This window comes from Lolium perenne, chromosome 5 (genome assembly GCF_019359855.2).
Source record: "Lolium perenne isolate Kyuss_39 chromosome 5, Kyuss_2.0, whole genome shotgun sequence".
In the NCBI taxonomy this organism is placed as follows: Eukaryota; Viridiplantae; Streptophyta; class Magnoliopsida; order Poales; family Poaceae; genus Lolium; species Lolium perenne.
This window is the reverse complement of record NC_067248.2, coordinates 202,985,491-202,999,846: the sequence shown is the minus strand read 5'-3', so window position 1 is coordinate 202,999,846 and position 14,356 is coordinate 202,985,491. Positions and strand designations below refer to the sequence as shown.

General features: G+C 46.3%; 1 protein-coding gene across 1 annotated transcript; it reads left to right on the top strand.

The window, feature by feature from the left end:
* The first annotated feature begins 260 nt into the window (after positions 1-260).
* On the top strand, positions 261-3,891 carry LOC127301464 (uncharacterized). The gene is made up of 2 exons (XM_051331716.2): positions 261-2,420; positions 3,451-3,891. The coding sequence occupies exons 1-2, from the start codon at positions 430-432 to the stop codon at positions 3,713-3,715; spliced, it is 2,256 nt and encodes a 751-aa protein (XP_051187676.1). The 5' UTR covers positions 261-429; the 3' UTR covers positions 3,716-3,891.
* Positions 3,892-14,356: the final 10,465 nt, after the last annotated feature.

Here is a 14,356-nt window from a genome sequence, read left to right as displayed (position 1 = left end):
TATATTCAGCGGGGCGATGGGACGGCCACGAGGAAGGGGTCGGTACGCGTTGGTGTGACGTGACGGTAGAGTTGATCCGCGTTCAACCCCGGAGATAGACGCGTGGACGTGACGGACGAAAGCGCAAGTCGCGTGCAGTACGTGTGACGACCAAGATACGACCGTATTTCTATGCAAGTTCCGCATTCGTACGTCTGATTTGGATTTGGATCCTGTTTTGTTTTTGAAAGAGAAATTTGGATCCGTTAATATACGAGCTAATGGCAGATTGACAGATGTTAAGGAAACGCGCCGCCCAAGAAACCTTCTTATATACGCCGTCTCCTTCCTACTGTGCAGGTCATGATTCAACGCCGACCAGAATCTTCCAAAACTCTCCCCTGAACTAACCCAAGATCTTCCAAATCCATCTAAGGATCGTCAAGCGCAATGGAGGAAGAGAAATCCCAGCCTCCCGATCTCCAGCCCGAGCCAACTGAGCAAGCTGAAGCCACCCCTGGCGCCGCCGCCGTCGCCGCCGATGCTCCCGTCTACGACAAGTACGTGGATGAGCAGGAGGAGGCGGAGGTCGAGGCGGATCGGCAGGTCATCGACGCCGCCATCGCGGCCCCCGTGAAGGAGGAGGAGGAGGCGGATCGGCAGAACCGCGCCGCCGCCGTTGCGGCCGACGAGGAGATGGCGCACCGCCTGTACATGCAGGAGCTCATGGAGATGGAGGAGTGGCAGCTACGCGACTTCAGCCGCCCCTCCCTCCAGGCCGCCCTAAACATGCCGCTCGGCGACTTCCCCTCCTCCTCCTCCTCCCGTGCCGGCGTCCGCGCCAACACCACCGCGCGCGGAAGGTTCTGGGCCGGCACCCCACCCTACGCCGCCCTGAGCCCCGAGGCCCCCGTCGGCCAGCACTCGCTCTATGTGAGAACGGGAGGAGCCGTCGAGAGCGTTCAGGAGGCGGGGAGCGGGGTCGTCTCCTTCGGCGACGAGTGGATTCCGGAGGTCGTCGAGGCTATGGCGGGTGACGAAATCCGGGAGATGCTCGCTACTATGGCGAGCGAAAGCAATGGCGGCCTCGCCTCATCGCTGGCGGGGATTCCGGGCGGGCTCGAAGCTCTGTCGGATGACGAAATCCGGGAGATGCTCGCTACCGCGCTGAGGGAAAGCAATCGCAGCATCGCCTCATCGCTGGCGAGGCACGAGGCGGGGAGCGAGGACCAGGACGTCCTCCTGGCGGCCAACCGCGGCGCTGGCACAGGCGCCACCTCTGGACTGAAGAGGCCCGGTCCCCGCGATTTCGCTACTACTCCGGCGAGGCAGACCGTCCTCTCCGAAGACGCCGGCGGCTCCTCGTCGACCCAGACCGTTCCGGGGGACGGAAAAGAAGCCTCTGCTGAAGCAGGCGAGACCCCGCCGCCCGCCAGCGTCGTCCGGTCGGCACGGCGCTGCGCCACCCCCCGACTGCCAAGGCCGACCGCCCCTGCCAACGACGGGCCCGTTTGCACCAAGCGACGGGCCCTCCTCGCCGACGCCGACTCGGCGTTCATCTTCGCCGGCATGGAAGAAGGGCACAACAACCGCTGGTACGAGTCCATGGTCGCCGCCGCCGCCGACGACGACGACGAGCAGCAGGTGGAGGAGATGCAGGGCCTCAACGAATCGTTGGAGCAATGCATCCCGCGATTTGAACCCTGCAACCCCGCCGTCGCCACTGTCGGTCAAGGAGCGGAATTCTCGCTCCCGAACTTCTGCCAGAGGTGGGGCGTCACCCCGTCCGAAGTGGAGCCCGACGAGCCAGGCCCGTCGACGAGGGCGCCCAAGGTGCCCCCTCTCGCCGACGACGAAGTCCCCGCCTTCGACTGCGGCATCTGCATGGACACCCTCCCCGTCTTCGACCTCTTCCCCGGGATCACCTGCAAGCACAAGTTCTGCGCGCCGTGCATGACCACGTACGTGGAGGGAAGGATCCGCTCCAGCGAGCTGCCCATCCCGTGCCCCGACCCGACGTGCAGGAAAGGCAATGATGATGACGGCGCCGGCGGCCGCCGCAGCGAGCTCCACCCGGAGAAGGTCAAGAAGGCGATCGACTACGGGGCGTTCGTCGACTGGGGCGCCCGGCTCACCGAGAGCGCCATCGCGCCGGGCCGGCGCGCCTACTGCCCCAACAGGCGGTGCGGGATCCCGCTGGAGACGAGCGGCGACGCGGTGCCGGCCAAGTCGCTGTGCCTGGCGTGCGGATACGCGCTGTGCGCCACCTGCGGCATGGAGTGGAGCTCCGACGACGGCGCCGGCCACGGCGAGCACGACTGCGCCAGGGGCCCCGACGCCATGCTCGTGAGGCAGCTCGCGCGCGAGAGCCGGTGGAAGCGGTGCCCGAGCTGCAAGATGTACGTCGAGAGGATCGACGGATGCAACCAGATGACATGCAGGTAATGCTCTCGCGCGCGCGCGCCTCATGTTTACATCAAGTTCTTATTACATTCCTGTGCTTTATTATTATTTATGCTCTATTAATATTAATTAATTCACAGTTGTCTTATAAAGTCTGAGTCAAATTAGTCGCGTGTTCTCTATGGTTGCAATTTGATGGTGTGTACTTTTTAAGCAAAACTTAACTGGTTATTATACATGCTGGAGCCCATGTATGTATCAAAAAATCCATAATGTGACTAGGATTTGAGACAAGTTCAGCCAACTCATAGGAGATATACTATGCGATGTCTTGATCACTTCATTCATGACAAGTTGTACATTATTTTCATTTTGGCATTGACATTGGCATCGTCTTCTACTTTTCACATCATCTCGGTCATGTAGTTATCTTTAGCGCATACTAGGTGTATTTGAAAAATGCATACTATGCAGTCAACGGAAGTGTAGCCAGGTTGATCAGCTGCATATTGCATGTTGCAATTAGGCATATACTCCATCAGTACAACATGTGCATTGTCAGTTAGCTTTTAAGACATTCTCCTGTGATCAACTTTGGGCTTTGTTCACACATACTCCGGTAGTCCCATGGGGGTTTTTTTTTTCTCGGCAATTCTGATGATACCAGTTTCATTTGACCAGTCCAAATAACACGGTACACATCAATACTTTTTTTCTAAACAAAGGAATATATTAATATCAAGTTGCCAATTACACCCGGACATGAATACTTAACGTTGGATAAAGTTGACTGCACATATTCTAGGATCGATCGACATACTAGGAGTCTAGAGTATATGATTTGGTCGTGTCTGTTTGGCGGTTTGGTGTTTTACCACTAGCTAGCATAGCCCCATTGGCGCTTTATATAAATCATGACCTGTTTATCTTGATTCTATTTATTTTTTCTTGATGGTATCATCAACCGGCCTTGTGAACATGTCTTGTTCGTGCTTGGCTTAATTCCATCTGTAACTGATATGATATTCGCTGGATGTGTGCTAACTATGTGTCGTGGTGTGTTTGAAGGTGCCGCTTCAGGTTCTGCTACCGGTGCGGGAGGCCCAGCTACATGGGTCAGGTGGGAGCAGCAGGGCTGGAGCCATGCCGGTGCAACAACGCCGGGCTCGCCTTCGCCATGGCGCATCTCCACCAGGCTCACCCCAACCTTGTCGACCAAGCCATGCAGCTGCCGCCCGTGGACCCCCTGGACCCGCCCCCGGCGCCGGAGGTCGTCCTAAACCAGCAGGCCGTGTGGGACGAGGATGAGTTAGTGGAGTACAACTGGGATTAGTCGGTAACATGCATGTTGCGCGCGGAAGATCGAGTAACATATGAGCATGCATGCCCAACTGTTTTTACTTCTTGTCAAGTGACACTGTCATTTTCCTGGTTGGAACTGAAAGAATTTGGATGTTTGGATTTGGTTGAGTTTCTCTCATTTCGCTACTATACATTACTCCAAGAGGATATGACACCTTGTATGATATATGTCATGATGTAGCAACATGTTGTTACTGTTGCTGATTCAGCGAATGGTCCAGAGTGCCAGGATGCAGGTTTTGTGTCACACCTAATCATCAGTAGGAGCCTTGGTTTTAAAGAGTTCCCGCATGAGATAAGGATCTTCAGTTTTATTAGGCTAATACAAACATTTCTCGTGGCAGTGTTATGCTTCCATTTTGGTGCTTTTTTTTTTTTTGAAAACATATGTACCAATTTGTCAAAGTTCCAAAAAAGAAAGACACCCGCTAGCTTAAGATAAGGGTTTGTCCGGCATAATGCTTGTATTTTCCTTGGTTCCAAGATATAGTATGTGAAACTAAAGACAACTAATGGGTGTGATTCTTATTTTTAGGGTAAATAGTGGTCTATACTATAGTAACTTAAAAATTAGGGAATTCCTACATTCTTTAGCTTTGACCTCGTTGTCTGATATGAACGCTAGGTGGCGCTTTAATTTTCAAAACAATTGATCACTATCTACTCTCCTGACGTAGCTTTGCTTCAAGCACTTTGTGACAATTGTACATGGTCCTTGAACAACCCGTTTGCTACTCAAACATGGACAATGGTGGTGGCTTATAGTAGCTTTTGTGCAACACGTTCCCTCACAAAACGATAATCAACTTTGATGTGTTTCACTCGGTCATGAAATACTGAATTATATGAAAGTTATGTAGAACCGATGTTGTCACACCAAAGGACTTGAGGACGATCTTGGGATATACCCAACTCCTGAAGTAAAGATTGTACCCAACTGAGCTCAGCAGTGGCATCAACCTTGTATTGAGCTTCAGTGCTGTTGCGAGAAACAGTGGCAAAAGCGCATGGATCCCCATGTGCGGTTTTGGTAATTGATGACAATCTCTATGGACTAATGCTTGCATTGACTTGCTGCTATATGTGTTTTTCATAGGCCATGGTTGAACCATATATTGGTTTCAAGGTTGCAATAAGAAGAAAATGCAGAAGATCAAGTGACAAGTATGTTTTGAAAAAGAAGACGGAGAGAGACCTCATCTGCATCTTCAAGGCATAAAAAAATATGAAAAAATAATAAGTGGTGTGCATTGAAGAAGATATATGAAGAAGCAGCTTATCCAAATGTTGATCATGGATACATGAAGATATATACCCAAGAAGAAGCTCTCCCATAATGGATTATGGGGGAGCAATCCACAAGACTTCATAAACATAATCAAGAAAGGCTTTCCATCTTGAAGCGGTCAAGATCCTCATCATCTAGCTCAAGTGGAATGTGCAAGGTCAAGGTTTGTTCTTGATAGGCTTACTCTTTTACCGGCCTCTTGTTGTTGTTGTTGTTGTTGTTGTTGTTGTTGTTGTTGTTGTTGGGAGACCGGCTTTTAGGATAGTTAGCCATACTATCAAGACGGCTCTTGATTGAGTAACATGATCGTAACATTGGAAGAGAGCTCAAACCCTTGCATAATTTGCATTATCTTTCTTTGTTGTTCTTAGTTCTTATCCATGTGATGTCTTAGAGATTGTGTTCATTCTCATGGCAAGCTCTAGATCATCGAAAATTGATTTCGCACGAAAACCTTGTTGCGTTTCGAGTTTGGATTTTCCCCAGTTCTTCGGGTTGAGAGGTTCCACCTATAAATTCATCAAAAATCGAGGATTCCCACATTTTCTCAATATTTCCAACAAAATTGGTTTCACCTAAATCGGAGTTTCCAAATTTAGGTTATTGCATTTATCCTTATGTTTGTTTCTTCACTTCTGCTCTAGCGTTAGTACCGGCTTTGCGACCGGTAGTACTGTTGTCTCCACGGAGGCGGTACTACCGCTACTCATCCTTTCGGTACCAAGGCGCTCGAACCAATGTTGTGGTTGAATTGATCGTAGCGAACAAGAAGGGGGGTGAATGGTCGCTAAATAAGTTTTATAGCTTTTCAATTTTAAGCGCGATGCGGAAGTAAAGGTGGTGACTTTGATGATCGGGGTGTTCCTAGTATGGTCCTAGCGATGCAATGAGTAAAGGAACCGAACAAGGTAGTAAAGAGAGGGAGCGAAACAACCGGGGTAGCGGAGACGAGGCGAGGTTTGTTTCTCGCAGTTCCTCCCACAAAAGGGAGTACGTCTGCGTTGAGGAGGTGCTAACCACGAAGGCTAGGAGGCCACGAAGGCCTCACCTTGTTCCTCGAGAAAGCCCCAAGAAGGAGCTTCCCCTTCTCCACTAAGTAGCCGGTCGAGGCGGCGGTTCTTTCACAAGGTTTTGGCGAGCTCCACAAACACCGGAGGCTCCCAACACCTATGGAGCTAGCACAACTCCAAGCTAGCCTCCATAGGAGCACTTCCTCCAAGATCCCACCATAGGAACCCTAACTCCAAGATTCACTAAGGACTAGATGATATTGGGGAAATCTCTCTTGGTAGAACTATAGATCGGGGTCTCCTCCACCACTCCTCAAAGTTTGGGCAATATATGTTGGTCGTACTCTTCTTCCTTATTTGTTGGTAACAAGAAATTCATCCTAAGAACATATCTCATCTTGCTTCCTTGCGGCGAGATTAGCACTACTCCTGCTCCTGCACCCGAACTGTGCTTAGACCCATCAAAATACATCGTCCATGAGCCCGACATATCGGGTGTTGCCGGGATTTGCGACTGAATCCAATCAACTAAGAAATCGGGAAGGATCTAGGATTTGATTGCTGTTCGATTAACATAGGAGATATCGTGTGGTGCTAACTCGATAGCCCATTGAGATACTCTGCATGTCGCCTCTAGATTGGTAAGTATATTTTCAATGGAGCTTCTGAGACAATAACAATTGGATGTTCTGCAAAGTAATGTCGTAGTTTCTGTGCTGCCCTCCATACTGCATATGCTAGCTTCTGATGGTGAGGATATCGTTGCTTTGCAGGTGTGAGTACCTCGCTGAGGTAATAAACGGGGCGTTTCACGCCATGTACTCTTCCTTCTTCTTCGCGTTCGACGACAAGGATAGTACTGACAACTTGAATAGTTGTGGCTATGTAAAATAGCATTGGATCCTTATCCTTTGGGGTTACGAGAACTAGAGAGGTCGACAGAACCTTCTTCAGTTTCTCGAAGGCATCTTGCGCCTCTATCGTCCAATCGAATTTTTCAGATTTTGTCATCAATTGGTAGAATGGTAAGGCCTTTTCTCCTAGTTTTGCAATGAACCTACTAAGAGCTGCCAATCGTCCTGCCAACTGCTGGACCTGCTGTAGACTTCTAGGTGGCTCCATATCAAGAACAACTTTAATCTTTAAGGGATTAGCTTCTATCCCTCTTGATGAAGTAAAGTACCCGAGTACTTGGCCTCCTGGCACCCCGGGTTTTGACGACAATGTCATCAATGTAAACCTCGATATTACGGCCAATCTGCTCTTCAAGGCAAGCTTTCATGCACCGCTGATAAGTTGCGCCTGCATTTTTTAATCCAAAGGTCATGACGTTGTAGAAGTAAACGCCATGTGGAGTTGTGAATGCAGTTAATTCGTGATCTTCTTTCTTGAGCTTGATCTTATTGTACCCCGAATAGGCGTCGAGAAAAGAGAGGCGATCGCAACCTATCGTAGAGTCGACTATTTGATCGATGCGAGGCAACGGGAAGTGATCCTTCGGGCAATGTTTGTTGAGACTTGTGTAGTCGATACACATGCGAAGAGTTGCTGTATCCTTCTTTGGCACCATGACTGGATTGGCTACCCACTCGTTTGGCTTTGGGGTGAACATTAAGGGCGTGCTCAGCAAGTTCCCTGGGAATGCCTGGCATGTCGGATGGTTCCCAGGCAAATATTTCCCAGCGCTCACGGAGGAACTCGATGAGCATGCTTTCCTATGCGGTAGTAAGGTCTGCCGATACATTGACCGTCTTCTTCGGGTCAGAGGGGTGCACTTGATGCTTCTTCGCTTCCTTGCTAACATCGAACTCGTCGGGTTTGGTGTTTCGATTATCAGCAGGTGGTTGTGTATGATCGGTGACTGCATCAATTGCATTGAGCTCCTCCCTGACTCCGAACTTAGAAGCGATCTTCTGAAACTCTCTGTCGCAGTTATCAGAACGAGAAAAACTCCCGTGGACGGTTATTGCTGTCTGGCATCTTTAGCTTCAAATACGCGTAATGAGGAACCGCCATAAATTTCGCAAACGCTGGCCTGCCGAGGATGGCGTGGTATTGTGATTCCCAATCGACTACCTCGAACTCGAGATTCTCCTTTCTGAAATTGCTAGGTGTGCCGAAGACGACATCCAGTGAAATTTTACCGAGGGGATAAGCGGGTCGGGTTGGGATGATGCCATGAAAGCCAGTATCAGATTCTTTTAGCATATCGACCGATAATCCCATTGCTTTCATCGTTCTTGCGAACAAAAGATTTATGCCGCTTCCTCCATCCATGAACACTTTGCTCATGTTGTATCCTCCAATCTGTGCTTCAAGAACTAGGGCAGCGTGACCAGGCCTAGGAACGGATGCCAGGTGGTCTGCTCTACTGAACATGATGCTTTGATCGGACCAATCGATGTAATCGGGTACCGCTACCATAGCTACTTCTGCAAATTTTATTTCTCGTGAAAACTTCTTGGCCTCTCTTTTCGAAAAACTGGTCTGATGAATCATGTTCACTTGACCTCGAGACGTAGGATAAACTTCATTTGGTATGTAAATATCTTCACCCGGTGTATACTGCTGTGGGTAGCTGTAAGCTACTGCTCTTTTATCTGCCGAACGAGCTTTTGCCTCTTATTCGGACCTTAACTCGCCACAGAACTTCTAAATGTCGAGGAACTACCGACAATCTCTGAGTAAATGAGTAGCCTTCTCGACGCTATCCTTCGGGTCGATATAAGAGTGCAAATAACATGGCCCGTCAAGTTGTTCCGTAGCCGCTAAATAATGTGTACGGATGCGGTTCTTGCTGGATTGCGCATTGTAGCATCCCTTCTCGCATTGTCGAAGGCGACTTGCGGCTCGTTCTTCTTCTTCACGACATAGATCCCTTCGCCTCTTCCATTGCTCCTCTCTGCTACCAAAGCGACTTCTGCCTTCGCTACTGTTTCTGGGTAAGCCTACTGAAGCTGTCGGTGGAACAATGGTTTCTGGAGCCGAAGTCCTTAGGCTTGACGCGTTTGAACTGGGAAGTCGGAGAAATCCTTCGGAATCGATGATTGATACGTCCAAAATGTATCTACTTTCCCGAACCTTTTTGTTATTATTTGCCCTCAAACTTGTATGTTTTGAATGCAACTAACACGGACTAACGATGTTTTCAGTAGAATTGCCCTGGTGTCTTGTTTTTGTGCAGAAAATCAACTTTCGAGAAAAATCCCAGAAATATACCCAAATGCCTTATTTTACCGGGGAACTCACGGAGCCAGAAGGTGAAGATCAGGGGGCGCTGGAGCTGGGAGTACATGGCCCAGGCGCGGCCTAGGCCTGACCGCGCCTAGGGGTGTATTCCTGACCCCTTCGTCGTTCCAGCCTCCCCTTTCGGCTATAAGATCCTTGTCACGAGAAAACCCCAAGGGGTTCGAAGTTATTCCAGAGAAAAGTCTGTAGCACCGCCGCCTCGCGAAACCCTATTTCGGAGGCAGGAACTCCGTTCTGGCACCCTGTCGGGACGGGGAATTGGAGGAGATCATCGCCATCGCCATCACCGACGCCTCTCCAGCAACCATCCATGATTCCCCCATCCATGTGTGAGTAGTTCCCTCGCTGTAGGCTGAAGGGGATGGTCGGTATTGGATGAGTTCGTTCATGTAATAGCATTAGAATTGTTCGGGGCATAGTGCCTAGTATCCGTTGTGAGTATTTTATGCATTGTTGCAACTTGTTATACTTAATGCTTGTCACTTTGGGCCCGAGTGCCATGATCTCAGATCTGAACATATTGTGTTTTCATGATAATGCTTTATATATTGTTCTTGGTCATATCTGCAAGTTGTGTACACATGTGATTGTCCGGAACCCGAGGCCCGAAGTGACAATAATCAGGACAACCGGAGGGGATGGCTTTGATGTGAGGATCACGTGTGTTCACGGAGTGTTAATGCTTTGCTCCGGTACTCTATTAAAAGGAGTACCTTAATTACCGGTAGTTTCCCTCGAGGCCCCGCTGCAACGGGCTGGTTGGACAAAAGATGTCGCGCAAGTTTCTCATTGCGAGCACGCGCGACTAAATAGGAACACACGCCTATGGTTATTTTATTCTTGGATACTTGTATCACTTTATCTGAAAATGCTAATATTAGCTATTATATGAGTCATCTCATTCATGCAACGCCCAGTTATCCATCCCTGTGCATACAGTATTTTAATCATGTTGTTTACCGCATCCACCACTGCTGTTGTTTTACTTTATTTCCGTTGTTACTTTATTACTGCCACTGCTATAAAACTGTTGCTACTGATAAACCTCTGCGAGCTAGTCTATTTCCAGGTGCAGCTGAATTGACAACTCAACTGTCAAGGCTTATATTTATTCTTTGGCTCCCCTTGTGTCGAAGCAATAAATTGGGTAATACTTCCCTCAGAAGATTGTTGCGATCCCCTATACTTGTGGATCATCAAGACTATTTTCCGGCGCCGTTGCCGGGGAGCATAGCTTTATTTATAAGTCAACTTGGAAGTGATCCTATTCGCTGCTATTCATTATGGGGAAGACTCGAGATAAAAGAGTCCCTATATTTCCGTCCACTACAAGAAGAGGTACAACTTTAAATACCTCTGCTACTCTTGATTCGCTGTCTGTGATGAGTAAGCTTCTTACTCCACCTTATGTTGATCATCCTACTACTTCTGTTGAATCTGAAAATTCTCCTGATGATTTGGATGGTGCCTCTACTGTGTTTGATGAAAGTGGTTCGTTAGGTCCTTTCCTAGACTCCACAATTGCTAGGGCTAAGCAAATCGAAAATGAAAGAAGTACTTTTTCTCCCTCCGGTTCACCTGAGCCCAGAGAGCATGCTAGTGACGATTTTGATGAAGCTTATATTGAGCTTGATGATGATTTAATTGATGAATGCTACGCTGCTATTAATGCAAGCGCTGCTAAAAGCCTACTTGCAAGGCGCACTATTAAATATACGCCGCCTTTTGATCCTACTTTTGCCACATCTCCCATAGATATTAGGGATAAGGATTATGATTTGTCTCTAGATTTATCTTATATATCAATTGTTGAGAAGGAGCATTTTTGTGGTACTGAAAATGAAAGTGCTATGAAGCATATGAATAAGCTCAGTGCTTTGAGTAATATTTTTGCTGATGATAATAAAATGCGCACCTACTTTATTACTAAGATTTTCCCTTTTAGTTTGAAAGGTGCCGCGAAAGCTTGGTATGATATTTTATTGCATGGATCTATTAAATATCCTAAAGATTTAGTTGCAGCTTTCTTTCAGAAATATTTTCCTGCTAGTGCTCAACATGCTGCTTTGCAAAATATTACAGACTTTCTCCAGGAGAAAGAAGAAATATTGCATGCCACATGGGCAAGGTTTTGCTCACTAATTAGAGGAGTAATGAATTTTCCTTTTGCTAAAAATGAATTAGTTGATATATTCTACAATGGACTAACCGATGAATCTAGGACATACCTGGATAGTTGTGCTGGTTGTGTTTTCAGGCAAAGAACTCCTACTAAAGCCGAAGAATTAATGGCTAAAATAAGCAAGAATTATGATGATTGGCATATTCCTAAGTCTACACCAACCCCAAAGAAAAGAGGGATGATTGAATTAAATGATGAAGTGATGAAGGAAGCCAAGAAATCTCTCAAGTAGAAGGGTATTAAATCCGAAGATGTGAAGAACCTTCCTCCTATTGAAGAATTATGTAAGCCAATTCCTCCTGCCGCTGTTAAAGTACATGCTCTTCAATTCAACAGCAAAGACGTTCCTTATGGTAAGACTCCCGACCAATGCTTAGATGAATTTGATAATTATTGTATCAAGCAAGATAACTTTAATAAGAGAGTTGAGAGACATTTAGAGGAAAATTCTAGAGCGGTTAGTAATTTACATGCTATTGTGGAGCGAACCTCCAATGATGTGAAGATGCTTGTTAAGCATTTCCAAATGGTTCAAACACAAATAGATCAGCTCACCAAAGTGCAAAATGATTTGTTAGTGAATGCTTCTAAAGAGAAGCATGCTTATGAGATTAGAACTAGAGGTGGTGCAACTACCCAGGATCCTTTATATCCCGAGGGTCACCCCAAGAGAGTCGAGCAAGATTCTCAGCGCTGATGATACTAGGATTAAATCTAAGAAAAATAAAAAAACAGAACACATGTAGAGTCTTCTGATCCCGCTGTAGATCCTAATAGTATATCTATTTCCGATGCTGAAACTGAAAGCGGCAATGAGAAAAGTGAGGCTTCCGATAAGGAAGAAGTAGAAGAAGCTGAGGTGCACCTGAAAAGCAACCTAAAAACATGAAGTACACTAAGGAAGATTTCATTGCCAACAAACATGGCAAATAAAGAGAACCTTGGGTGCAAAAACCAATGCCTTCCCCTGATAAGAAATACAAATCAAGGGAAGAGGAACACTTTAACCCATCTTGTGAATGGATGAAACCTATGTACTAGCAAATTCCTTTGACTGATGCTATTAAATTGCCTCCTTATTCAAAGTATATGAAGGATATTGTTTATAACAAAAGGAAAATTCCTACTGAGGAAATTTCTACTATGCTTGCTCATTATTCCTTCAATGGCAAAGTTCCAAAGAAGCTTGGAGATCCAGGTATACCTACAATTCCTTGCTCTATTAAAATAGTTATGTTAAGACTGCTCTATGTGATTTAGGAACCGGAGTTAGTGTCATGCCTTTTTCTCTTTATAGAAGACTTGATTTAGAAAAGTTGATACCTACTGATATATCTTTTCAAATGGCTGATAAGTCCACTACTGTTCCAGTTGGTATATGTGAGGATGTTCCTGTTCAAGTTGCTCATAATTGTTTAATTTTAACTGACTTTGTTGTGCTAGAAATGCCCAAGGATGACAATATCTCTATTATTCTTGGGAGACCTTTCTTAATACTGCAGGGGCTGCTATTGATTGCAATCAATGCAAGGTTACTTTTAATGTTAATGACAAGGAGCATACCGTCTATTTTCCGAAGAAGATTAATGGGGCATATTGCCTAAATTCTATTATGAATATTGAGACCATTCAAATTGGTCAAATACATGTGCCTATGTCAAAGCCTCATAAGGAGTGTGATATTATTATGATTGGAGATATTCCTATTCAAATTGAGGTAACTTGATTATTTTGTGAAAATGCAAGGTTTTACTTCATATAAAATTATTTTTGATGTCAAGACCTGATCAACCTTGCCACCAAAGTGATTTTGATGAATGAAAAAATGTTTTCATAATTGCCACTACTGTTTACATTTCATATTAGAATGTTTTAGAGCTACTGGAAGTTTTATTTGGTTTGGTCTTTCATCGTTGTTTAAATTTTTCCTGCGCTGAATCTTTTGTTTTAAAATCTGGAATTTGGTAAAAAATGAAGTTTCTCGAAAAATTCCAGAAAGTTTACCAAAAAAAGTATTCATGAAATGAGGAGGATTGGGACCTGAGGCTGCTCAGGGTGCCCCGAGGCCGGCCATACATGGGCCAGGCGTGGGCACCCCCTGGCCGCGCCTGCTATGTGTATGGGCCCCCCTGGCCCCACTCACTCATCCTTTCCACTCATTCCACTCTCTCTCCCGAAAAAACTCGTACCAGTTCGTTCTCACTCGTGTTTTCGGCCAAGAGCTCAGGATTTCTCGATCTCCTTGCTCAGCCCAGATTTCTGTCTGAAATTTGGCACATTTGCTCTCCGGTATGTGACTCCTCCGCTCATCCAAGTAGAATTTTGTTTGGTGGAGTATATCTTGAGTATTTTGCCATCTTAGATGACAGGTTATGTGAGCTTGCATGCTTGATTTATGCTCTTAGAAGTAGTTTTGATGCATGTTTAGCCTTCCTACTTGTTGTTTTAGTGTTCTACCTTATTTGTTTGTCTCGAAATTAATTTTTATATTGTGGGCTTCAAATTTCAGAAAAGAGCATGAACCAACACAACTTTGGTGAGTTCTTTGAGGGGGAACCAAGGAGGTCATCGAGACCTTCGAGGTCTTCCAGTCGAATTAGGAGATCCTACAATGAAGATGACATCACGCCATACATCGGTGACAGGGATTTTGGTGATGCAAATGCATGCACATATCCTTGCTATGATTTCTTGAACGATGCAGGGATTCATGGAGATTTACTACACCTTGTTGATAAAGCTGGACTAACCTCTTATATGAGGAATGAAGTCCCTCAATATGCATTGCTCACCAAGATTTTCACTAAGGGCTTCAAGCTCAAATCTAGAGAATATGGTTCTACTGTGTCCTTCAAAATATATGATCGACCTATTGTCATGCTC

Excerpts from the sequence above, each read along its gene's own strand:
- LOC127301464 (XM_051331716.2), top strand. The coding sequence starts at position 430 with ATGGAGGAAGAGAAATCCCAGCCTCCCGATCTCCAGCCCGAGCCAACT. Across the intron at positions 2,421-3,450 it reads TGCAACCAGATGACATGCAG|GTGCCGCTTCAGGTTCTGCT; the intron begins GTAATGCTCTCG and ends GTGTGTTTGAAG.